Source organism: Carassius gibelio, chromosome B4 (genome assembly GCF_023724105.1).
Source record: "Carassius gibelio isolate Cgi1373 ecotype wild population from Czech Republic chromosome B4, carGib1.2-hapl.c, whole genome shotgun sequence".
NCBI lineage: Eukaryota > Metazoa > Chordata > Actinopteri > Cypriniformes > Cyprinidae > Carassius > Carassius gibelio.
Genome location: NC_068399.1, coordinates 6,947,085 through 6,972,546, shown reverse-complemented (window position 1 = coordinate 6,972,546; position 25,462 = coordinate 6,947,085). Strand labels below are relative to the sequence as shown.

General features: G+C 39.5%; 1 protein-coding gene across 3 annotated transcripts; it reads right to left on the bottom strand.

The window, feature by feature from the left end:
• Window positions 1–78: 78 nt before the first annotated feature.
• LOC127956048 (gastrula zinc finger protein XlCGF7.1-like) lies at window positions 79–25,462 on the bottom strand. 3 transcript variants are annotated; one of them, XM_052553806.1, is made up of 5 exons: window positions 24,478–25,398; window positions 16,431–18,036; window positions 16,091–16,136; window positions 11,403–11,424; window positions 79–954 (listed from the first exon to the last, which is right to left on the bottom strand). In XM_052553806.1, exons 1-2 carry the CDS (start codon window positions 24,734–24,736, stop codon window positions 17,456–17,458), a joined length of 840 nt encoding a protein of 279 aa, XP_052409766.1. In that variant the 5' UTR covers window positions 24,737–25,398; the 3' UTR covers window positions 79–954; window positions 11,403–11,424; window positions 16,091–16,136; window positions 16,431–17,455. The 3 variants fall into 3 exon arrangements, with proteins under 3 accessions (XP_052409766.1, XP_052409765.1, XP_052409764.1); XM_052553805.1 differs by lacking the exon at window positions 79–954 and adding an exon at window positions 25,411–25,462 and having other exon boundaries at window positions 10,861–11,424; window positions 24,478–24,806; XM_052553804.1 differs by lacking the exon at window positions 79–954 and having other exon boundaries at window positions 10,861–11,424.

Below are 25,462 nucleotides of genomic sequence, written 5' to 3'. Positions count from 1 at the left end.
TGGGAGTGTATGAGCATATTGTGTGTTTTTTTACATGTACACTTGTGCACTTGTGTGTGCATGTCTGTACGTGCACATTCATATGGGTGTGTGTGTGTGTGTGTGAGTGAGAGCAAATGAACATAAACATTTATCCCCACTCCACAGAATGAACAAATAAAATGCATTCTTTATCAGTCACTATGATGACAAGGACAAACAAATAATCAGAATTGAATTGGTCAGGCCTGGAGTGCATGCCTGGTGGGCCCAAAAGCTACATAAAACACACCTGACCCACACTTCTTTGGATCTTGAATTTCTGAATGGTTCCATGCAGATGATACAGAAATTTTCCTCTTCTGAAGATGAGTTATCAGCCTTCACCCTTTTCCCGGCAGGTTTTTTTTACCTTCTTGTTTTCGCTTTTCTCACTCCCCAAGATTTTTTTTCTGACGTTTTTCCCGTTTTGATGCTTCTCCTCTTCCAATGCCAGCTTCACTGGTGTATCAGTGAGGATTTCCGAGCGCCTCTTCTTCATACCCCTGTCTCTTTCCTTGGGCTTGTTTTTGTAAATGGCTTAATGAGTGATGGACTGAACGACTTGACTTGTCACTGGTCCTACTGTACCCCCCAACATCGATCACCCGGAAGCGATACTTCGCATCTACAACTGCAAGGAGAACAATGGAGAAGGTTCCCTTGTAATTGTGGAACTGGGATCCTGTGTTGGGGGGTGCCTTCATCACCACATGCTTCCCATCCACCGTTCCACAGCACAGAGGGAAGTTCCACTGCTCCTGGAAACCCTCTGCGATGGACCTCCAGTCATCAGTGGTGGGCACAGCCATGTAGTCTTCCACAAGGCAGTCCCAGATAGCACTCACTACCTGGGGGACAATCTGGCACACCGTGGAGACACCAACCCTGTCGCTGGATGCTATGGTCCTGAATGAGTCCCCAGTGGCAAGAAACCTAGAAAACATTGTTATAAATATTATTAAAAGGTTATTATAATAATATATTATTATTATTATAATATTAGAACATTATTATAAGTACACTGCAATAGTACCACTTGAATTTAAAGGAAGCCTAAATCAAAAATTAACAAGGATTAAACTGTGACTGAAAAACCAGGTCTAAACCAGGACAAAAGTAGGTCTCAACCAGGTCTAAACCACGATTATACCAGAACAAAATCAGGTCTAAATAAAATTAAATCAGGACTTAAAATACAAAGACCTACTGAGTATCACTAGAAAGAGCACCAACAGTGGTAATGTTATCTGTGCTTTGAGAAACATTGATAGCATAGCGTATTTTAGCATACTGTATTTAATATGTAATATACTGCATTTAAAATACATACACATTTTCTAACCAAAGACAGATGGACAGGCACTCTGCAGCTCAGAGATGCTCACAAGTCTCTGAGCTAGAGTCCAAGTCAAGTCTCAAGTCTCTGAGCTAGAGTCCAAGTCAAATCTCAAGTCTCTGAGCTAGAGTCCAAGTCAAATCTCAAGTCTCTGAGCTAGAGTCCAAGTCAAGTCTCAAGTCTTTGAGCTAGAGTCCAAGTCAAGTCTCAAGTCTCTTTATTATATTAAGTCTCTGGTTATAATAAATGTTGCATCACGTACAGCGACCCATCCAAGCTGCTTAGAACACTGCATTGCTATATATAAGGAATTCAAAGCATGTAATATGTTATTATGACAACATCAACTTTGATTTTGGTATATAATCAGTGTAAACAGGCTATTGCAACATGACAAAAACACCAAGAATGCTTTACTTTTAAGTTAATATCTGTATTTTGCATTTATGGATTCAGTAATGGCCTTCTGTCAGTCCTGGCTGTATAGCTGCACACCTCTCGTCTGGCTTAAGAATGAACAAAGCTACGCCGACTTATGTTATTCATACAATACCTACTCACAAATAAACATCAAAAACAAAGCCGGCTGCAATAAATTTCTGTGCAAAACAGCTTTTACTACAAACACTTCCACACAAGAACATTTTGATAGAGAACCAAAAATATTTAAAGTAGATAAAATTAGAATAAATAAAATGGAAATGTCTACATACTATTACTACTGTAAACTTTGCAAATAGGACATCAGCCCCTTCAAGTCAATGAACAATAACAAAGTGGGCTGCAATGAATATCTGTGCAAAACGTCATGGCTCCGCTCCTACCAATGACAGAGGCACGCAGGTTTTTTCCACTGGAGTACTCACGTGAAGGATGCGTGCACAACTAATAACTAATATCATCACGCTATAAAGGGTTGGCCTGCGCTGGGTGCGCCCCTCCCCCTATAACTGTTCTGTCTCGCGGAGGAGCTCATTTGTGTGCATCTGTATGAAACACGCGCTCTGAAACACGCATAGGAAAAAAGAGCGACAGAAAGAACGGCTCCCCTCCAGCCGTGACTCGGCTCCCATCGTTCATGTTTATGAGCCGTTCAAAAGAATCGGTTCGTTCGCGAACGTCACAACTCTAACAGCGAGCTCATCTGACGTTTACTAAAAATTAACATTGTTCACGAGTCCCGGAGCTCGAGTCCGAGTCGAGTCTGAAGTCTTTCGAGGACGAGTCTCAAGTCGAGTCTGAAGTCACTGTTTGTGCGACTTAAGTCGCACTCGAGTCCGAGTCTCAAACTCGAGTCCCCATCTCTGCTGCAGCTGGGATAGAGCGCCTGTAATTGGTGTCCTGGAGGGTGATCCTCGCTCTGACGCAGGACAACAGGTCATCAAATTGGGCGCGAGACAGACGGAAGTACCGCTGAAAGCGCTCGTCATCCAGGCGCAGCTCCTGGAGCAAATTATGAAACTCGCCAAACTGGGAACGCCTCCGGAGGGTCTGGTGGACTGAAGTACGGCGATGCTGACCCCAACGCCGCTGTTCTGCTCTCCAGAGCAAATACAAAGCGGTAACTTTCTCGATGAATACTCGATCAACATCAGCCATCTTGCAAACAGACTACTGTCTAGCACTTGCCCCAACCAACAGAAGCAGATTTTGCCTCGAACGCGCGTCAATTTCACTTCAAATGCTTGTTTTTCATGCACGTCTATTTCCCTCTAGATGCGCGAATGCATTCAAAATTTTCAAGTGGCAAACTAGACGCTGTCTACGCAAATTTGACACTATTCGTGTTTGGTGTGAACACAGCATAAGGCTGAGTGGATGCATTACCCATGTTTTGCCCAAACATTAAACTTGGTGGTCAAAGATGCAATAAAAGCATCTCTGGAGACCTCTCACCTGCTGGAAAAATGCAGAAGCACTGTAGCATTTTTCCACCACAGCACAAAGGCCACAGAGAAGCTAAAATGGATACAAAATCAACTGAAAGTGGCAGAACATAAACTGATTATTTAAGCTGAAACCAGGTGGAATTCAGCTTTCTACATGCTGGAGAGGCTACATGAAGAAATAGATCCAGTTACCACAGCCCCCTGTTTACTTGGAAAGAATGACCTCTGCTTAACAACTGAAGAGCGGTCTGTTATCCACCTAACCCTTGAGGCCCTGAAACCTTTTTAGGATGCAACACATGAAGTATCAGCAGAAAAATAAACTTCTGTCTCAAAGGTCATTCCCCTAGTATCACTGCTGCTTAAAGCATCTGCTGCCACTGAGCATCAAGGAAGCTCTTTTGCCACAGAACTGGTACAGCAATGTCAGCGGAGATTCCGTGGAATTGAAACCATATACAGTCATGGTGCCAGCATCTTTCTTGACATTAGGTTTAAACACCTGGCATTTCATGTAAAAGATCATGTAGAAGCTGTAAAAATGCAACTCCTTTCTAAAATGCGGGACTGGGCTGCTGCACCACTAGAAGCTATCTCAATATCTGCCATAAGGTCTGTGTCAGTACCTACAGCAAGCTCTGCATCATCAGTGACTCCTCCAATGACCCCATTTAGTGCATCATCTACAGCTAAAGGAGGCATATGTGGGGATTTTTTCTTGCAGGTTCTATCAGCGCAACAACAGTCAGGAAGCAGCGATTCCATAATTGAAATGCTTCGCTATGCTGAGGAAAAAGTAGTTCCCCGAAACCAAGAACCATTAGTATGGTGGAGAAATCATGAACAAACCTTCCCAGATCTCAGCAAACGTGCAAAAAAAAATCTTTGCATCACAGCATCATCTGTCCCTTCTGAGAGTTTTTTCCCCCCAAAGCAGCGGAGTTGATCAGTTAAAGAAGAAGCATACTAAAGGGGAAAAATTTCAACACTCTCTTGTTCCTTAACAAAAATCTATAAATCAGTTCAAAATCATTCAATTTAATTACAAATTTGATATTGATTTTGTAAATCAGTTAAATAAACAAGAAGTTAATATTAAGATATCTCTGCTAAAGATGATCAAGACGGTCTTGAGAAACACAATGAGTGATGAACGATCGAGCAATTTGGGGATGTTAAGTGTACAGGGCAAGGGCCATAAATCTTGATTTTTTATGTATGCAAATGTTTGCAAAAAGACAACAAAAGAAGAATAAATTTGTATTTATAGTTTTTTGGCCTAATAAAACAGGAATATGAATTGGTTGTGAGTAAGGTCTGTTTAAATGTACATATATATACTAATTAATTTTGTTTAGTTTTTCTTTATTCACTTTAGACATGACCTATGTGCTATATTTTTCTATAAAGCTGTATTAATAGGTTTGTGGCCTAATAAAACAGGAATATGGATTGGTTGTGTGTAAGCTATGTTAAAATGTTCATTGTCTATTAATACATTTTGTTCTATTGTTCTTTATTCATGTTAGACATGGCCTGTCCTATGCTTTTGTACAATAAAAGTATGTAGAAAATAATTGCACTGTAAAGTTTTTTTGAACAAAATATTGTCCCTTATTTGGTTTTGTCAATGTATTTACTGATATATAATTATTTAAAAGACCTACACTATGCAAAAAGTAAAGAATGAATTGCCAATTAAAATCATATTTGTGTTAACCTGCACCCACCATTTTGGGACTCGCAGCTGAAAAGACCTACCTAAATTAAAATTCAGTTCCTGACTTCAGTGTGCTACACACACCATTTTGGTGACTTTATAATAATAATTAATAATAATAATTCTTTACATTTATATGGCGCTTTTCTAGACACTCAAAGCGCTTACATAGTCAGGGGGTATCTCCTCATCCACCACCAGTGTGCAGCATCCACCTGGATGATACGATGGCAGCCATAGTGCGCCAGAACGCCCACCACACACCAGCTCACTGGTGGAGAGGAGACAGAGTGATGAAGCCAATCAGCAGATATGGGGATTGTTAGGAGGCCATGATGGTCCGAGGCCAATGGGCGAATTTAGCCAGGATGCAGAGGTCACACCTCTACCCTTGTCGAAAGACATCCTGGGATTTTTTATGACTTCAGAGAGTCAGGACCTCGGTTTAACATCTCATCAGAAGGACGGTGCTTGTTGACAGTATAGTGTCCCCATCACTACACTGGGGCGCTAGGACCCACACAGACCACAGGGTGAGCACCCCCTGCTGGCCTCACTAGCACCTCTTCCAGCAGCAACCTTGTTTTCTCAGGAGGTCTCCCATCCAGGTACTGACCAGGCTCAGCCCTGCTTAGTAACCAGTCTTGGGCTCCAGGGTCATGTGGCTGTCAAAGAAGACTCTTTGAGCTTTACTGTTCATCATCCAGAGTTGATAATGCTCAAAAATATAAAAAGTTATAGACACTGAAGTGCCTTTGAAATGTTCTATTTCAAATAATTATACATGAAAGCAGTACTGAAGCAATCCAGAAAAGTAGATAACATAAAAAATGTATCCGTATAAAAATATATTTTTTTGCTTTGTCACAAAACTCAATAACCAATCATGTCAACTGATCCTATCCTTAGCATATCATTAACTGCGCTGCAAAGCAGAGGGTCTAGTGAGAAGGCAGCCAGGTTAATCCGGTAACAGTAAAAAAAAAAAAAATCTGTAGAGGTTTCGCTAACTGTTAATATTTGCCCCTATTTTCACTGTCATGTGCTTTAAGTGCTTATTTAAGTGTATTTAGAACCGCAAACTTGAATGATTTGAAGCAGTGTTCAAGTAGGCCAGAGTTAGATGCAATTCTCCCCCATTGACCTCTGCACGTCACACGCTTATCACAAGCTTGGCTGCATGGATTCTTGAGAACATTGTCAAGTAAGTAACTTTTAAAAAAATGTAGTTTCCAATATAGTTGTCCGCTAGGGTAAACAGTTTTATTAGTCATTATCTGTGTACGAACCAGCACAAACAGATGCAGCATATATACTAAATGTGCGTATGTGTTTGAGTAATATTCTAGATTGTTGCAACATATACATGTGGAAGTAGGACAGCTTGCTGGCCAATGGCGCTGTTCTTCAGCATGGTCGATGTATCTGCCTATAAGACATTCGTGCTGTGGAGGGAAATTAATCCCACTTGGAAACAGGTGCTCCTTCAAGAGGAGGATTTTCCTGGAGGAGCTTGGGAGAACACTTGTGACCTCCTTCATAAAAACAAGACAGGGCATTCCACGTACACCAGCCTCATGCGAAAACTTCAGGGAACAGATGATTGAGAAGCTAGTCCCTCCACAGTTCGCCCGTCCATGGTTGGCCCCTCCAGAGCTAGCCTGTCCAACCTGGCCCCTCTAGAGCTGTTCCGTCAATGCTAGTCCATCCAGAGCTGTTGTGTCCATGGCTGACCCCTTCTTGGCTCATTCCTTCTTGGCTGGTCATTCCCTGGCTAGTTCCTTAGCCAAGAGAAAACGATGTCCAAGATGCTTCCCAAGGGACGTTAAAACTACACTATCTTGCAAGAAATGCAAAAATCCAGTTTGCAAAAGACATTCTTTAGTTATTTGTGACCTCTACAACAGTTAGGCTAGCTGTTATGTAGAGTTAGTATGCAGGTAATATGCAGTTGTAGTAGTTAGTATACACAGCAGTTACATCGTAGCCCCTATAGGATAAAGTTAGAATAGTATTTATAACTTTTTTATTTACGGTTTCATTTTTCAGTGCTTCCTGTTATTTGAGCTTGTTTGTTATTGTTGTTTCTTTTTGATTACTACTACTTCCTTTTGTTAGTGTTCATTGACATTTTACAAAAATAGACATTTGTTGCAAAATGTTTACATAAACTGTTGTTTGAATGAATAGCATCTTTAAAGGGGGGGGGGGGGGGGGTGAAATGCTCGTTTTCACTCAATATCCTGTTAATCTTGAGTACCTATAGAGTAGTACTGCATCCTTCATAACTCCAAAAAGTCTTTAGTTTTATTATATTCATAAGAGAAAGATAGTCTGTAGCGATTTTTCCCGGAAAAAACACGACCGGCTGGAGGCGTGACGTGTGGGCGGAGCTAAAGAATCACGAGCGCGAGTAAGCTTTTGCGTTGAGAGCGTTTGGAAACTGTGACATTACCGTGAAGAAAAAACCATCCAAAACAAACCATGGCTAACAGTCAGATTCAGTGTATATTTATGATCCAGAATCAGATCCAGAGGCTGAAATTTAACAAGAGCAGCATCAGCAACGACGTCTCTGTGGTATGTACTGAAACTGTATATATTTTTGCTTAGCGGTTTTGGAAAATGACTAAGTTCCACTTTATGTCATCTTTTTTTTTTAAGCTGTACATGTGGAAAGTGCAGTTTGATGACAACATCGCATGTTGTTTACTTGATGTGCTTACACGCCGATAGCTAAGTTAACAACACAGAGATATTTGAAGCAGTTTTACTCACCGCAAGCGGTTCTAACACACGATCGTGACTGCATTATCCTTAAGAAATAAACGATATGCAAATCTGCCGTCAAACTGGACCTTGTTTGTAAAACACGCATCTTCGAAATGCAGGGAACAAACACAAACACTTGCACAACTCCGTCGATGCTCTGTAAAAATAAACTCCATCCACTGGTCCCTTAATGCCGTTTTTTCTTTGGTAATCTGTGCAGGGTTGTCTTGCCCTGGCAACCAAAAACACACTCCTTTTGTGACATTTCGCAACGCTCTCGCTCTGATCAGTGAATGCCTGTGCTCTCTCATTGCTCTGCTATACGGGAGCGCACGTACTTCCGGCAGAAGTGCCCTTAGGACCCATATAAGGAAATTCCGCTCCATCTAACGTCACACAGAGCCATACTCGAAAAAAACTTTCCGAAACTTGTGATAAACCGGAAGGAGTATTTTTGGAACAGAAATACTCCTTCAAACATACAACTTAATTTTTTAAACTTTGTCCATGTTTAGCATGGGAATCCAACTCTTTAACGGTGTAAAAAACTCAGTATGCATGAAATAGCATTTCACCCCCCCTTTAAAATTATATTGTAAATCAAAAAAGGTTAACAAAATTCTTGCTTATGTTCTCTTTCTAACATAATGTTCAGGTTTGATTGAAATCATAATGCATAAACATTAATGCAAATAATGCATGAAATCATTATTTATAAAAAAAAATTAAAATTAAAACCATACAAAAAGTTATCTTTAGAATGTATTAATATATATTCAAGTCCACTACTTAATATGAGTAAGCAATTCCTCAAAATTCACAATTCCTATACTGGTAATAAGTGGTTGCACCATGCACTTAAATGTTTTTTGAAAGTGTGATTCCCAAATGAGGGCTGCCCAAGGGTTAAACACATTTGGCTTAATTAAACCAATATTTCTACTTGCCATTCCTATTGTATCATGTTAACAAGGAAGTTTTTCCCCCAAGACCTGTTACTTTCTGCGTTTCCACCGCGGTGTAAAGTACGGGGAAGATTAGGCAAATAGACTGGTGACGTAGGTCTGCGCGCGTTTCTCACTACAAAGTACGCTGATTTTGGACGTGCATCCTCAGTAGTACAGACTTTGTGCATTTGTGGAGTGTGATGTCCACGACGATGCAAATCCGGTAATTCTGCAAACAGCAGCGTACTTGATAACTTCAGTCAGCTCGCCTTGACTACTGCAATTTTCCTCTCTGTATATTTACAATAAAACAAAATAGGATATACCACTGCCTCCTTTCGTTTTCACTTAAACATAATAACAGCTGCAGAAATGTACTTAGTTCAGGGATATGTGTAGGGGATACCAGGGACAGTTGTAACACTTTTTGCAATTTTTAGCAATACATAAAAAAATATTTTTACTGGAATAACCAATTTGTTATATTATAAACTTCAATTTGTCAGCTGCTGAAACAATGTATTTAAGTGGGTTTATGAAATATGTACAGGTTGCAAAATTGATTTTAATACAGTCTCTCCACTGTTACAACCGTTACAACCGTCCCAGTGTAAATGGCTCAGGCTCAGGCTTGGAATGAGAGGAGGACGATGCCATGGCTCTTGCAAAAATCAATCCCCTCCACAGAAAGGTGGGAGGTATGGTTGTCCAGAATTAGCAGCACTTTTGACTCCAGTGAGGACTTGGTGTGAGTCTGGAAGGGCATGAGGACCAAAAAGTCCTCCCCTTGCATCCACCCAGACCCATTTGCTGTGCCGATACAGCCAGGAGGGCCATTGCTGGTAAAGGAAGGGTGGATTTTTTTCTGGGGGAAGATGAACATTGGTGGGATGGAATTCCCCAAGGTGTTCACTGCACAGGCAAGTGTAATTGTCCCCCGTTCTGCAGAGGTGGCTGCACCTACTTGCTTGACTCCCTTTCTAGCCACAATTTTTTCAGGATTTTGCACTGTGGTGATTCCTTTATAGAAAAATATTATGTCATTTATTGTTTTTTATTCTGTAATGCTTTTATTTTGTAAGGCTGTGAGCCTCTGGAAGGTGTTTCTGAGGGAGATATAGATAATTTCCACCACACCTGTTTCATCAATGTTCCAGATATCCTGTGCAGCAAATCTGTGTTTGTCCAGGACTGAAAACAAGTTGTCAAAAAACTTATTGATGTTTGTCTCATTGAAACTCATTGAGCCCGTGAGAGGCTTGTGGTCTGAGGGCTTCTTTTGGAGAGAGTGGGGTGCCTCTTCAAAAATGTTGTGAACCAGTCAGCTCCAGCCTTCCCGTTCTCTTCCCAGGTTTCAGGGTACCTGCCACTGTAGGTCTTTGCCAAATCATAGGCAAACTTCCGGACCTAAATTATATAAATTGTTAATTAGTTTAAAACATAACACTATATGTAGGCCTACATACCATAGCCTACTCTAGCTTAACACATATCTAGCCTACCTCCTTTGGGCACAATCCATAATACAAATCAGCTGCCTGCATTAGGTAGTCTCTTAAGAGGAGCTCCTGCTCTAGTGTGAAATCCCTTTTTGGAGTCCAGTATCCAACTCTGAAAAGTGTCTTTGATCCCTGGCTCCTCTTCTTGTGGAATCGGTGCAGGGTCACATGGCAAATGGCATATGATTTGGCCACTCCCCTGACTGACTTTCCCATGTCTGATTTCATCGGAAGCCCTTTCCAATACAGGAAATGGGACTCCCCTGTCTGTCTTCCTCTTTCTGATATTTGGCATGCTGAATCACACTGAATATCTTAATATAAAAAAAAATAATTACCTTTTAATTTGCACATTGAAGGGAAACTACGCAGTTTTTTTAGCTTGATTTTTTTTTTTTAAGCTTGATTAGTTTCTAAAATATAAATGAAATTTGGTTGGTGATACTGGGACAGTTGTAACGGGGCGTTACAACCATCCCAGTACCACCAACCATGTTTTCATCTCATGTGAGCTAGCTTGACTGCTAGTTTGACACTTGTTAGCCATTTCTATTTTTAGCTTACAAAACAGTGATTCTAATATAATACTTGTTTGAATTCATAGACATTTGATCCTATAACAGCATCCAAAAAAGTACATCAGAAAGAAAAGTAATTTTTTTTTTACCTCAGAAAGAATCTTTTGTAGATAACCCCATCAGGAAGATTCAAATTTTGCTCCCTTTATGGCAAAAATGGAGGGAAACTAACTGAGCATGTGCACAGTGAGTGTCATCACTCTAGGTTGTTTCTGATTGGAGGAATTCAAGGTGTTACAACCGTCCCTTTACAACTGTCCCTGGTCTCCCCTATATATATACAGCCATTACAATGAAACAAAATATTATATCAATTTGCCTTTTTTATTTTCATTTTAACATATAGATAAATTTAATACAGATTAGATAAACTGTTAGATTTACCCAAAACTAATTATATTTTATGTTTAACCACTAAAGAGACATCAGAGCCAGCGGCACATATCAGAAGGTCTAGCCGAGGTGAGGCTGCTTCTCTGCGGATTTTTCCACTGTTTTCTCTTGGCTAATAAAGTATTTATTTGTGAAGCATTTTCTCAAGAAGAGGAAACAGTCCCTCCAGTCTCTCCATGCTCAACTCTCTCTCTGGAGTTCAATGTCCTCTCTAAGCAACTCCACCAGCTTCCACTCATGCCCTCACCTGTCCCAGGACACTTGCAATCCTAACTGTGCGTTCACACCGCCAGCGTCGAGAGCGTCAAAGTGGCCGGAAGTCATTCATTTTCAATGTGAGCCGGCGTCGAGCAGCGGCGAGGAGCGGCGCGGCGCGACTTGGCCGTTGAGAGCGTCGAGGAGAGTTGAAATCAGGGCAACTTTATGGTAATGATCTATGACGCGGTTGGGCAGCAACCAATCAGAACGTAGAAGTCCACCGCTTGAGAGGATTCCAGAGAACGCAGTCCTGTAAACTTTGGTTCCGACCACATTAGTTCCCAAGCAAAATGGAGGAGAGATTGATCATTGCTGTTGCGGGTTTCCCAATAATCTACGACGTGTCCCTGTTTGCGTACAGGGACATAAATAAAAAAAATGATGCGTGGACCAAGGTGTCTGAGATTGTTGGTGTTCCTGGTGAGTTGATGATGTGCATTATATATTTTCTGAAAAACAAAAAAAAAAGCGGGAATTCCATGCTAACTTTAGCGCCAGAGCTTGCAAAACAGTGTTACTGCTGCAGAATATTTCTGACATGTCGACACATATTGATTAAACGAAAAATAGGTGTTGTAGAGAGCTGCTGCATATTTTAAAATGAAAGCAGTCACTTCTGCCTATTTTTTATTTATTTATTTATTTTCTACAAGGAAAAACAAGTGTTCTATAACTGGTCTCCCCTTTGGTATTGTCAACAAATTGCTTAGCTGGAAAAAATAATGATAAATGTCATTAGACTTAAATATATATACAGTCAGTGTCACATACAGCTGTGCCATTTCAGACATAGCATCCAAAGGAATTATTCTGAATTGTGGGTAATGAGGTGTTTATATTGAATGTGTTTTCTACTGTCTTCTCACTAGCGGATGAGTGTAGAAAAAGGTGGAAGTCTCTTAGAGACACCTATAGAAGAGAGAGAAGGAAGGAGTCAGAGAGGAAGAGGAGTGGAGCAGGGGCGAGCAGTGTCCGGCCATGGCGCTACAGTGGGGTTATGGGTTTCCTCAACCCCTTCCTAGAAGACAGAATAACTGCCAGTAATATGGTAGGGGGGGTTGGGGAAGCCCTGACCCCAGAGGAGAGAGAAGATGCCATGGCCGGGCACAGTCAGTCAGCACAGACAACATACACACACAGTCAGCAGTGTGAGGCAAACCAGCTGAGTGAGAGCCCGAGCCAGTTCAGCGTTGAGGTTCAGGAAGGACCATCAAGCCCGAGCCAGTCCAGTGTTCAGGGACAGACAGGGCACTCAAACAGGAGAAAGAGAGCACACAGCAGCACAGAGTTTGAGGAGAGGATGCTAACAGCTTTGGAGTCTGTGAGTAGGAAAGCTAGCACTCCTCAGGAGGACAGTGACAGTTTATTTTTTAAAAGCCTCCTGGAGGACTTCAGGACCCTGTCATTGAGGACCAGGCAGGATTTAAAGTTCCAAATTCATAAGCTGGTTTATGATGCAAAATGTCTGGAGGCTGGACTCACTGAACACTGGGGAGAGAGTAGCGGGGGGCAGCTGACAAGACTGTGAGGGGTGTTAGTAAGCTTATTTCCCTCGCAGTCTTGTCAGCTGCACCTTGTGCTTTCTCCCTCATACACAGTAAGCCTTCTATGAAACGTTTTGTTCCATTAGTGTTAGAAAATGTTTAGTATAAAAATATTTGCTCCAACAGTGTTCAAAAATGTTCAGTATAAAAGTATTTGCTATAACAATGTTCTAAACTGTTCTGCATATAAGTATTTGCTCCAAAAATAAAAAATGCAGAAACTTGAATGGATACTGCTGAAGTTTTTTTTTAAAGAATATTTTATTATTTTTAATAAAAATAATATGAACTAAAATGTGCTTTTTACGTTCTGTCTTTTTATTAAAAAATATATTTAGTTACCACTTTGTATGAAAGAGTTTCAAGTGGTACCTAAACACATTTTCTAAATACATTTTCAGCACATTTTAGTTCATATTCATGGTGTCTCACAAATAGCATAGTTAAGTACACTTGGATGTCCTTAAGAACTACTAAAGACGAATTTGTAGTATATTAAGTACAAAATTAGTGCATGAAAGTAGAGCACTTTAAGTACATTATGGAAGTGTAATTTTTTTCACCAGGGGAGAGCGGGTGTTGTCATATTATATTTATGGAAATCATGCTTTTTTTTGACTAATTTGTGGCTCTTAAAAGAGCCGTTAAAAGCAAAGGCTTATGCCACAGGTTGCCAGGGGACAGCTCCCTCTGTGGAGAAATAGGTCATCAATTTCTCCCGGACACGGATAGCCTCCCGTGTGGGGTTGTTGCTGCCCACTCGGGTGACCTCCTGTAGACCAGCAGCTTCTCCGTCTCCAGCTGATGGTATGGACGTACTGGTGCTGTTTGTGGACCTTCTCAGGAAGTTGTGCAGGACACAGGTAGCCTTCACACAGGCATCCACGTTGGCAGGGCTGATCTCAATGACTCCTCTGTACATACGCCACTGAGCTGTGAGAATACCAAAGGTGTTCTCAACAATCAGCCTTGCCCGTGACAGCCTGTAATTGAATATTCTTTGCCTGCTGGAGAGATTGTGTCCTGGGAAAGGCCGCATGAGGTCTCGGCGGAGTGGAAAGGCTTCATCAGCCACAAACACGTGTGGCTGGGGTCCCAAATGCTCTGCACTTGGCAGCAGAGCATCCTGTGGCAGGCCAAGGGTCCCATCTCGTAGTGCCTGGCCGAAAGTGGAGTTAGCCAGCGCACCGCCATCACTTGTCCTCCCGTAGCTGCCCACATCGACTACCCGGAAGCAGTACTGGGCATCTACCACTGCCAGGAGCACAACTGAGTAAGTCCCCTTGTAGTTGAAGAACAGGGACCCTGAGTTGTCAGGGGCCTTGATCACAACATGTTTTCCATCGATGGACCCAAGACAGTTGGGGAAGTTCCACCGATGGAGGAAGTCAGTGGCGATGCTTCGCCAGTCCTCAGTGGTGGGGACTGGCATGACCTCCTGCACCAAGGCATCCCATATTGCCCTGGCGACCTCTCCAACAATCCCTGCTACGGTGCTCACTCCCACACGATAGCTGAAAGCTATGGTGCGGTAGGAGTCTCCAGTGGCCAAGAATCTGCAAAAACATCAACTAATTACTTAGGCAAAATGAACAAACAAAAAAATTGGGGTGAACAGAAGAACATTTACTGAAGTACTGTAGCCTACTTGTGTACAAATTTGAGGTACTTGTAATTTCCTTGAGCAATTTTTTTATGCCCTTTCTCTATTCTACTTCTACTCAACTGCATTTTCAGAGGGAAATATTGTACTTTTAACTTAACTTACTTTTTTCCACCACAACAAACTTCCTCAACCAACTCCAACAGTAAAATCATGCTTTTACAATAATTAATTAGTAATAATAATACAATGATATTATGTATAATAGTATCATAGTCCCAGTTCACTTTTAAACCTTTAAAATAATTTTCCTGATTATACTTACATTAAGTAATGTTTATACCTGATTATACTTAAATAACATTTTCAATGCAGGACTTGTATTGTATATACTTGTATATATTTTTACAGTGTGGTATTAGTGCTTTATACATTAAGTAAAGGATCTTAATACCTCGTCCACAACTGCAAAAAATACAGCATTAGACTAGATTACAAACTGATAAATATCCATGTAACAAACTATGAAACGAATTTCCAACCCATAAATTACAAAACAAAGGGTAAACTCATAAAGAAAAAAATAAATCATGAACTCACCGTAGACAAATTGCGAGGCGCTCAGCCGGCTCAATTGCGCGCCGATAACTGGTGTCCTGCCTCGCAATTCGCGGCCCCACTTTTGACAGCAGGTTGTCAAACTGGTCCCTATCCAGCCTGAAATATCGCTGGAACCTGCCGTCGTCCAGCCGCAGCTCCTGCACCAGCCGGTGATATTCTCCAAGCTGCTGACGGGCTTGGAGAATGTCATGCACCCACACCGATCTCCGACGTCTTCTCCGCAGGCAGAGCAATCCCACGCCAAACGCAACAACTTGATCCTCCATCGTGATGTGAATTTAATAAGGCGCACAACACTATTTATAGGCAACATTTTCCCGCTAGAACGCTTGATTTTCAGCGGGAATGCAATTCATTTGCTCAAAATAACACCGATTTGACCAACTGCATTAAAGCTACACTTCAACCAGGAGAGTTTGAAATGTAGGTTGCACACAGATTAATGGTAAAGTTAAATAAAGACCAAGGCTAGTAAATGTCTCCTATAATGTTGAAATAAGACTACCATGAACACAAAAGCCACACCACACAAATGGCTTTTAATTGGTTTATTTCGTTAGCAAACATAACTACAATAAAGGTATTTCCGCCGATCAATTTCTTACTTTTACATTTAAAATATTTAATGAGGTTAACTTATAAGGTTACCCACCTTGTGGTCAGTCATATAAGATCAACAAGCTTGTTTGCTTTGCGGCCCCTTTAAATACAAGATAATCATTCGAACTACGTCAGAGCGTCAGAGCGCTCACGAATCTTTCTACAGCGTTGTTGGCAGCGCGTCCAGAGCGATTTTTGACGCTCTCGACGGCGGCGGTGTGAACGCACAGTAAGGCATAGAAAATAAACCATGCCTGTTAACAACAACAGCACAACGAATTTCAGCAAAAAATGTGTTCATTTGCTTACTTTCTATAAGTCCTTCCCCAGCAGACTCACTTTCTCCAGAATTGTACTAAAACAAGAAACACATGGTATTACTTATGAAAAATATAAAGACAGGTTTGCAATCTTGACATGAGAAAATATAACAGCAGGACATGCATAGAAATTACTCAAGTGCTAAAGTTTAGTTAAAACATTTGTAGAAATCTCTTGCATGACAGCACTACAAAAACACAATTAAGGGAAAGTCTATTGCCTTATATAGTCGTTGTCTTATTGTTTGTGGGCTTTGTGTAAAAAATACTTTCGCTAGGTATTTGAGTAAATGAAACCACAACACTTGCATTTCTATGTGAACTCTCACCTTCCGTGCTCTTTGAATGTAACAACCGTTGTCATCAGATGTACACTTCCATCTTCCTAGGAAATGAAGGGCGCATTTAAGTTGCTTTTGCAATTCATCAGCCTACTTCACGCCGCGGTGACGCAATCAGCCTTGGAATGCGGTCTTCAGAGTGTGCCATCTGACTTTGGGACAGCTTGCGTCATGGCACTGTGACAATCGCACTTCACATTCTCACTTCGGAGTCCACGCACTTCAGTTTGGGACACAGCAATAGTATAACTCTAATTCACACCTGCTTGAAAGTTTCTAGTATCCTGAAGAGCTTTATTAGATGGAGCAGGTGTATTTGATTAGTGTTGGAGCTTTACTATGCAGCACTGTGGCCATCCAGAATTTGATTGCAAGACCAATGTGTTAAAGGGATACTCTACCCAAAAGTGAATATTTTGTTACTAATCACTTACCCCCATGTCGTTCCAAAACTGTAAAAGCTTTGTTTGTCTTCAGAACACAATTTAAGATATTTTGGATATAAATCGGGAGGCTTGTGACTGTCCCATAGACTCCCAAGTAAAATACACTGTCAAGGTCCAGAAAAGCATGTTAAGAATAGTCCATCTGCCATCAGTGGTTCAACCGTAACATTATGAAACGACAGGAATACTTTTTGTACACGAAGAAAACAAACTAATGACTTTATTCAACATTTCCCCTCTCCTCTGTCTCTCCACATCACCATAGCGCCATTTTGGACAGTATGATCTGAACGCAAACGGTGTACGCTCTTCTGTGTCAGCCATGCCACAAGGATATGTTTTCTGCATCTATTTGCTTTGATTTGTAAGAAAACAGTCCATTAGTGCAGTGTGGCTGACACAGAAGAGTGTATGCAGTTTGTGTTCAGCTCATATTCTCCAAAATGGTGCTACACTGATGTGGAGAGACACAGACTAGTGGAATTATTGAACAAAGTGTTTATGGGTTTGGAATGACATGATGGTAAGTGATTAATGACCATTTTCATTTTGGGGTGGAATATCTCTTTAAGGCTTCTTTCTTGTGTGAATTTTCATATGGTGGTCAAGGTTCCCTTTTTTAGTGAAACTCTTTCCACACTGTTTACAGGTGTGAGGCTTTTCTCCAGTGTGAATTCTCACATGGGAATCCAGATTTCCTTTTTTAGTGAAATTCTTTCCACATTGTTGGCAGTTGTAAGGCTTTTCCCCCGTGTGAATTCGCATATGGGCGTCAAGATTTCCTTTTGTAGTGAAACTCTTTTCACATTGTTTGCAGGTGTAAGGCTTTTCCCCCGTGTGAATTCTCATATGAATGTCAAGATTTCCTTTTGTAGTGAAACTCTTACTACATTGTTGGCAGGTGTAAGGCTTTTCTCCAGTGTGAATTCTCATATGGGCATCTAGGTTTCCTTTTGTAGTGAAACTCTTTCCACATTGTTGACAGGTGAAATGACTTTGTACTCCTGTCTTTTGAGCTCTTTTTTGTGAATAAGTCTTTTTAGTCTGTGAGCAATTAAACAAATGTTCTCCAGTGAAATTGTGAGGTATCTTACAATTATCTTCCATTTCATTCAGTTGCTGATGCTCCTCTTTCAGTGGTATCAGATCTAAAGCGATAGGAGTTAATGTGTCATTTGAATGGCTCAATGCAACAAACATCAATAGATTTAGACATGTATAGAATAAAAACCAACATGTATGCTCAGTATCCACTAAGATACTGAAATAAGTGTTGCCTGTAATCCTCTTCTCTATACAGTTACATTTTTCCTTCCTTTAGGAAATATATACAATATTTTTCAAGCTGGCAGTTATCAAACCCCTTATGGAAAAGCAGGAGAACTAGTTAATTATATACGTATCTCAGATTTAAGGTGTAAAATATTGTCCTTAGTTATTTTCAGAGAAGCTGTATTTATGAAAAATTTAAATCAGGATTTATGCCCCATCGTTGTACAGAAACTGTTTATTAATGTTACAATTATATATTCTTGACTTTTCAAATTAACTTGAATTCTATTACATTTTCTGACAATATAGATCAAGACATTCTAGCTTGAGAATTATTTTGGCATTTATGGACAAGCATAAGCATGGTTTATGTTTCATGTCTCCACATTTACACAATGTAAAGGGGTAGCAGTCAGATACATCATCATATACAAGCATGGAGACCCACCAGGCTCAGTAATAGGTCCTCTGTTATTTATACTTATATTTTCCTGTCACAGAGAACAAACTGTTACTATATACAGTCATGTGAAAAAGTTATTTCCTATTGCATTCCATGGTTTTCTGTATAAGGGCATAGTAAAAAAATACTTTTTTTTTTACAAAAAATAATGCCAAAATGGAAACTCAATGAGTGACGAATTTAAGATACCCTTATAGATACTAAAAATAGGAATTTAGAGTGTCCGTCAGACAGTGCTAATCAAATGCCTTTGATTAACTGATCATGAGCAAGCGTGAGCACCTCTATAAAAGGCAGAGGTTTTTACAGTTTGGTAGGCTGGAGCCTTTAGATATGTAACACCCCAATGCCAAAGAGAGAAGACACCAGCAATGATCTTAGAGAAGCGATTTTTGCTGCCATCAATCTGGGAAGAGTAATACAACCATTAGCAAACAAATTGAATCCATTGAAATCCATCATTCCACAGTGATGAAAATAATTAACGTGGAAGACATTCAAAACAGACCACAATCCTCCCAGGAATGGATGTTTGAAGAAATTAAACTCTAGATCAAACTCAAGATGTTATGCTCAGAGAAACATCAGACAACCCAAGAACTACACGTCAGACACTACAGGCCTCAGTTAACATTTTAACTGAGGCCTGTAGTGAGGCCGCCATCTTGTAGCAGAACTTCACTTGCGTTAGTGTCCCATTGACCTCCTATTCATTTTGGCGTCACTTTGTCAGCAAATAACTTTACATCTGAGGCTTTTAAAGACTCCATTTGTCCATTATTTATTTCTAAAAATACACGACAATTTATAGAGGGCTCCATTACCTTCTATGTTACATTATGGTCCCGTAGAAACAGTTTTTTTAAAAATAGGCTAACGATTGCTTCATAACCAATCGACTCTCTGTCGCACAGTAAAGAAATTACCATACAGACAGGAGGAGAAGCTCGCAGGCAATTAACTTAATATGGTGTACTGGCGTTACATTTTAAAATACTATACAAAAAAATTTAGCAGAATACTTACTCCTGCTCACTCACGCCAAAGAACTCCCCGCTCAAGCTCGCCGTCTCTGCAAGATTTAACGACGTTGCTGACGTCATCAAGCTTAGTTTGAGTCTACGCGTCAGAAACGGAAGTGCTAAAAATAGCTAAAAATGGGCTTCACTTGTCTCAATTGGGTTCCAATGGGGTCGCTGTGTCCATTTCTTTTACTGTCTATGTGTACAGTCAATTGTTTCTGAATGCATTATAAATGTTACAAATGTATTATTATAACATTACAAAGACTATGTGAACTGTGTAGTACTGAATAGTTGAGTTAGACCGTTAAACTGTTTTACTCCAATTCTGTTTAACACCAATTCAGCTATTAGCCCCGCCCGGCCCGACAGTGGAAACACGGCTAATCTTTCACATACACTTCAATAATGTAGGCTTATTTTAAAATAGACTAATATGCATTTAGTGCAATTTGTTTTTGTATAAACTAAATTAGTTTTTTCCTTGAACATTAAATAAAAAAAAAAAAAAAAAAATTAAAAATGTTATATTATAATAAAAAAAAAAAACACTAAACTGTACAACTACTAGATGTCTGCATAGCCTTTTATATAAATACACAGCGGCCTTTTATTGAGCCCAGCCTAAGGCACACCTGTGTAATCAGCATCTTGTTATTCCACACCGGTTAAGTGGATGGATTATCTTGGCAAAGGAGAAGTGCTCACTAAGGGGGCTTTTACACTGGGCTCGTTTGCTGCGGTCCGAGCCAGAGCACGATTGTTCCAGACGCTGCCCACAGCGTATGTCTGCTTTCACAGTCAATAGTTGTATCAAACCCAGGTGCGTTTGCAGTCACCTTACGTCATTGCAAATTAGGGGCATTAACGATCGGCCGATCGTGATCTGAGCAGCCCTATCGCAAATCCACACAGAAAATGCATGGAGAACACAACGCGACTAAGCATAGTTGTAATTTTTTTGTTATTTGGAGCTATTATGCACAGCAAAGTGAACGACAACTGCGTTTATGTTCATTGCATGGTGTAATTCAGCACATATCCAGGGGACACCATGTTTCTGGAGCTCGAATAAGATATCGACAGCGTTACACATGCACGGGATACTTTCATTCCTGAACAAGTGTGCACCTGAGTCAGTGTTGCTTTCACATTCATGAGAACCGCTGCACAGTTCGGGAGCAACCAAACTCATACCACCTTCTCCAGGTAGTCTTGAGTTCGGTACCCCAGTGTGCACCAGGGTCCGATGACAGCGTTCACATTAGTGATTTTTCATGCAAACCTTGCCCCTGTGAAACTGCCAGTGTGAAAGCCCCTTAAAGCCCTATTTGGATGGTAATTGTTTCCCAAGTGATTTTCACCATTTACAGCGGTAGTCTTTAATTTAATTGCTGTTCGTATCTAGGATGTCTTTGTTTGGCTCACCACCCCCGTAAAAATCCCCGGCCAAATTACCTATGGTTTTTGACAAACACCAAGGTTGTGTGGTAATTCAATTGCTGTCCGAATCCACATCTCTGAGTTTACAAGAAATAGATTAAAAATTAAGTGTAACTGTGGTACTTTGGTGTAATTTGCATACATATTTATTTCTGAAATGCTGAAAGTATTTAAAAGAACAACACTTCATAACTGCATTGAAATGGGTATTTTTTTTACGGCAGCAGCAGATAGTATGCAATGCAGTTTTAAAGTTCGTATTATAAATGGTTGTATAGGTTACATAACTTTATTGTGTATAATTACATACAATTATAGCGCGTCTTTTTAAACATGAGATTTAAATAATTGGGGGAATTGGTGATCCTCTGCCCATTTAGACTTCTGGGAGAAACTGCCACTCTAAGAGGCTCTTTTTATACCCAATCATGTTGCCAATTGACCTAATAAGTTGCAAATTGGTCCTCCAGCTGTTCCTTATGTGTGTATTTAACTTTTCCGGCCTCTTATTGCTACCTTTCCCAAATTTTTTGGAATGTGTAGCTCTCATGAAATCCAAAATGAGCCAATATTTGGCATGGATTTCAAAATGTCTCACTTTCAACATTTGATATGTTTTCTACATTCTATTGTGAATAAAATATAAGTTTATAAGATTTGTAAATTATCCCATTCCTCTTTTACTCACAATTTGTACAGGGTCCCAACTTTTTTGGAATCGGGTTTGTGTGTGTGTTGGGCTATAATATCTAGATGGTGAAACAAGACACGATTTGTAATATTTTTTACTAGCTTTAATTTTAAAGTCATAATTAAAAAGTACTTTAATATTGCTTTATTTTATTTACATACATAGGGGAATCTAAAAGTAATCAATTACATTACTTTCATACTGTGTTAATTGGATTACATAACTGAATACTTTTTTTTAATGAAGCTATTTGTAACTTATGTAATGCATTTTAAAAGAAACCCTTCCAACCCAGCTTATTGTGATTTATTGTATGGTAGGTGTCCTTCAATGTACCGTCCATTAACTGAAAATAGGCTAGACTTTAGTTCGGTTCATTTGGTCCGAAGCAAGGGCAAACAATTATACATTGTAGCATTTTTCAGCTTTTTTGGTTCCTTTTCACACCACACTGATTGCTTTGGTCCGCAATGCAAACGGTGAGCGGGAATCGCTCGTAACTTCAAGCGGAGGCGTGCATTAATTCTTCTTAACTCTGATATGCTTATGGTCATCTGACCAAATTTCTATGAGGCTCCACACCTCCTCACTACTCCAAGTTTGTCCACGAGCTGCCATGCTAAAGTGCACACTGTCAACAAACACTTCCTCATCCCATAATGCACAGCACAGCTGACTATGGCAGCTAGTTTAGTCCAAAAATTATCAGTACTTTTTGCAGTTGGATCTGTTCGAGGTTGGATCACATTCTCACCACAAACGAACTGCTCCAGAGTTCTTTTGAAAGCGTACTGAGACCCTCTTCAAGCAGGTCTTGGTACGCTTGTTTGGTACGCTTTTGGTGCGCACCTGAGTGCGATTGCTGCTTTCACACCTGCCCAAACAAACCGTACCAAATGGGGAAACAAACTCTGGTACGATTCACCCGAACTAAATGAGGCAGGTGTGAAAGCACCCTAATTGATTTTTGGAACTTAAGGCTCAATAGTAAAATAAATAAATAAAGAGAATCAATAAAAATTGAGATATCTATATTTTTTACACATCTCTTTTCTTTCGGCAAACCCATTGCTTCCAGACTGCAGCTTGAGCTACCCCTACCTGCACTTGTCATATCTTGTAGTGGATCAACCACCTGCACTTAAGAGATTTAAAGCCAGATTCAGGTGGTAATCGTTTCTCATAAATAAAAATAATTTTATTCAGAAAAGTATTCTTAAAATTATATAAAATGTATTTTCAAAAATACTTGTTCAAAATGTATTCTCTTTTTTTTTATTTTTTTATTGTCAGTTCAATGATCAGAAGTACACAGATACAGTGTCAGACATACAAAATAAGAACAAAGCAAAATACAATGGAAAGGAAGAAGGGAAAAAAAGGTCAAATGATAAAATACATTACAAGTACAGGGAATCACAAATTAGAGAGTCAAGGAAGGTTCTTTATATAATGCCAAAGAGGTGACCATATCTGCCAAAAGTCATCAGATTTTCGGTGCACGTCATATGTAAGTTTCTCAAGCGGGAGTAATATAGATATTTTAGACATCCACATTTTGAAAGAAGGAACCTGAGGAGATGACCATAATAGTAGTATGCATTTCTTTGCCAGATACACCAAAATTAAGAACATATGTTTCACATGAGAATCAAACACTGTCTCAACTCCAACAGATAACATGTACAATTCCAAGGAGAAACAAAACTGTAACCCAAAGAGTTCTTGTAAAAAGTTATGTATTTTGTTCCAAAAAGGGATGATTCTGCTACAGTACCAAAAACAGTGAAGAAATGTTCCCTTATGTTTTTTGCAATTAAAACATAGGCCAGTCGAATTTCTATAGATTTTCTTTAAACGTAATGGTGTGAGATAAATTCTATTGATGAATTTGTAGTTAAGTTCGTGAACTCCCAATGAATTACATTTAAAGTATAAGTTGTTAATTAGGGCGATCCAATCATCGTTGTCAATTTCATGACCTAAGTCCTTTTCCCAAACGTTCTTCAAACTATCTAATGAGGAAGTACATGTATCAGAAAGGGCATCATATATCACTGAGATTATTCCCTTGGAAAAATTGTTTGTCACAATTTGTTCAATGGCAGTAAGTTTGAGTCTTAGTTTACAATTATCTGATAAAGGCAAAATGTATTCTTAATATTCCAAGAATATTGTATAATATACAATTCTTATATTATTAGATTTTTTTAAAGCATATTTTTAAAAACAGGAAAATAGATGTCCTATAGTTTAGTTAATTAAATGTGATAGTCATGTATATATCTGTCTATAATACACATTTTTAAATTGTGTTGCAGACCTGCTGCTGCCATAATGAAGACCCATTTCAAATGTTCACATGCGTTTATTCCCTTTCTGCTCCCAGTCACTGTGGTGGAACAGAAGTGGCCTATTGTTCTTTTTAAATACTTTCCCCTTTTTTACGGGCCACATTCTGGATTTGGAAAGCAATTAAATCAGAGACTACGCCCTGTAATTGCTGAAAATCACTTACGTTCCCATTAGAAACAATTACTTCTTAATTACAATGTTAGTAAGCGTTCTACATCTAAACTGTCACAAGTCTATTTAAATAAAAGAAAAAGAAACAATAAATGAAACCTAAATCTCTTCAAAAAAGAAAGGAGAGAAAGATGCAGGAGGACAGAAAGACAGCTGGAAAATTAAAACTAACCTGTTTTCAACTCCGTATCTTCATGTTTGACTCTGAATGTTTCTTTGATCTTCATGTCTTCATTATCCTCTTTAATAAACACCATCTTTGTTTGTTGCCCAGTATCTTGATGTTGAACTCTGAATGTTTCTTCAGTTTTCATATCTTCACTCTCTTCTTTAATAAATTTCATCTCAGTTTGTTGCCCAATATCTCGATATTTAACTCCGTATTCTTCTCCAGTTTTCATGTCTTTTCTCTCCTTTTTAATAAACACCATCTTTATAATATTGTGTCACATGGATCTCAATTGATTCCCCAGGAGTTTGTTCTGTGTGTGTGTTTGGATGCTGTTTAAGATAAGAATAATTATCAGAGAAAAAAATAAATGTGAACTAAATCTCTGGGTGTCTCAATCAGTTCCCTTGTGCAGTAGTCAGCACACTTGTAAGGGAGTCAGTCATAGTGATGGTTAACTGCCTCAAATGGCCTGATTAGCCAAAAACAAAACCATTTTAACAACAAATAATAATTTAGCAAATAAATCGAAGAATACAGATTACAGCTGGCTCTTCATGTTTAGTTTCAATTAGTGTTATCTATTACTACATTACATAAAAAATTACACTTTACACACAAACACAAAAAACTTATTGTTTAAAGTTAATTAACTGTCTGTTGTTGTTGTTTTGAGCAGCAGTTTCGGGGAAAAAAACCTCCTATGACTGAATGAAGTCTTGTTTATAATAGTCTGCTTCACAGAGAGTGAAATGAGACACCCTTTCTGTCACTGGTGTTGATACACTTTCCTCACACAAATTACGTTCATGTTAGATAAAGTATTCCAATGTAGCATTTAATAAGAATGAATTAACTTTAAAACACTTTGGAAAACAACAATGTATAATTAACACGTTGTGTCCATTTAAACCTTAAATGATTAAGACCACAAACCTTCCTTGCAGAAAAACAAACACGGGAGCGCTACGCAGCAATATGGCGTCAC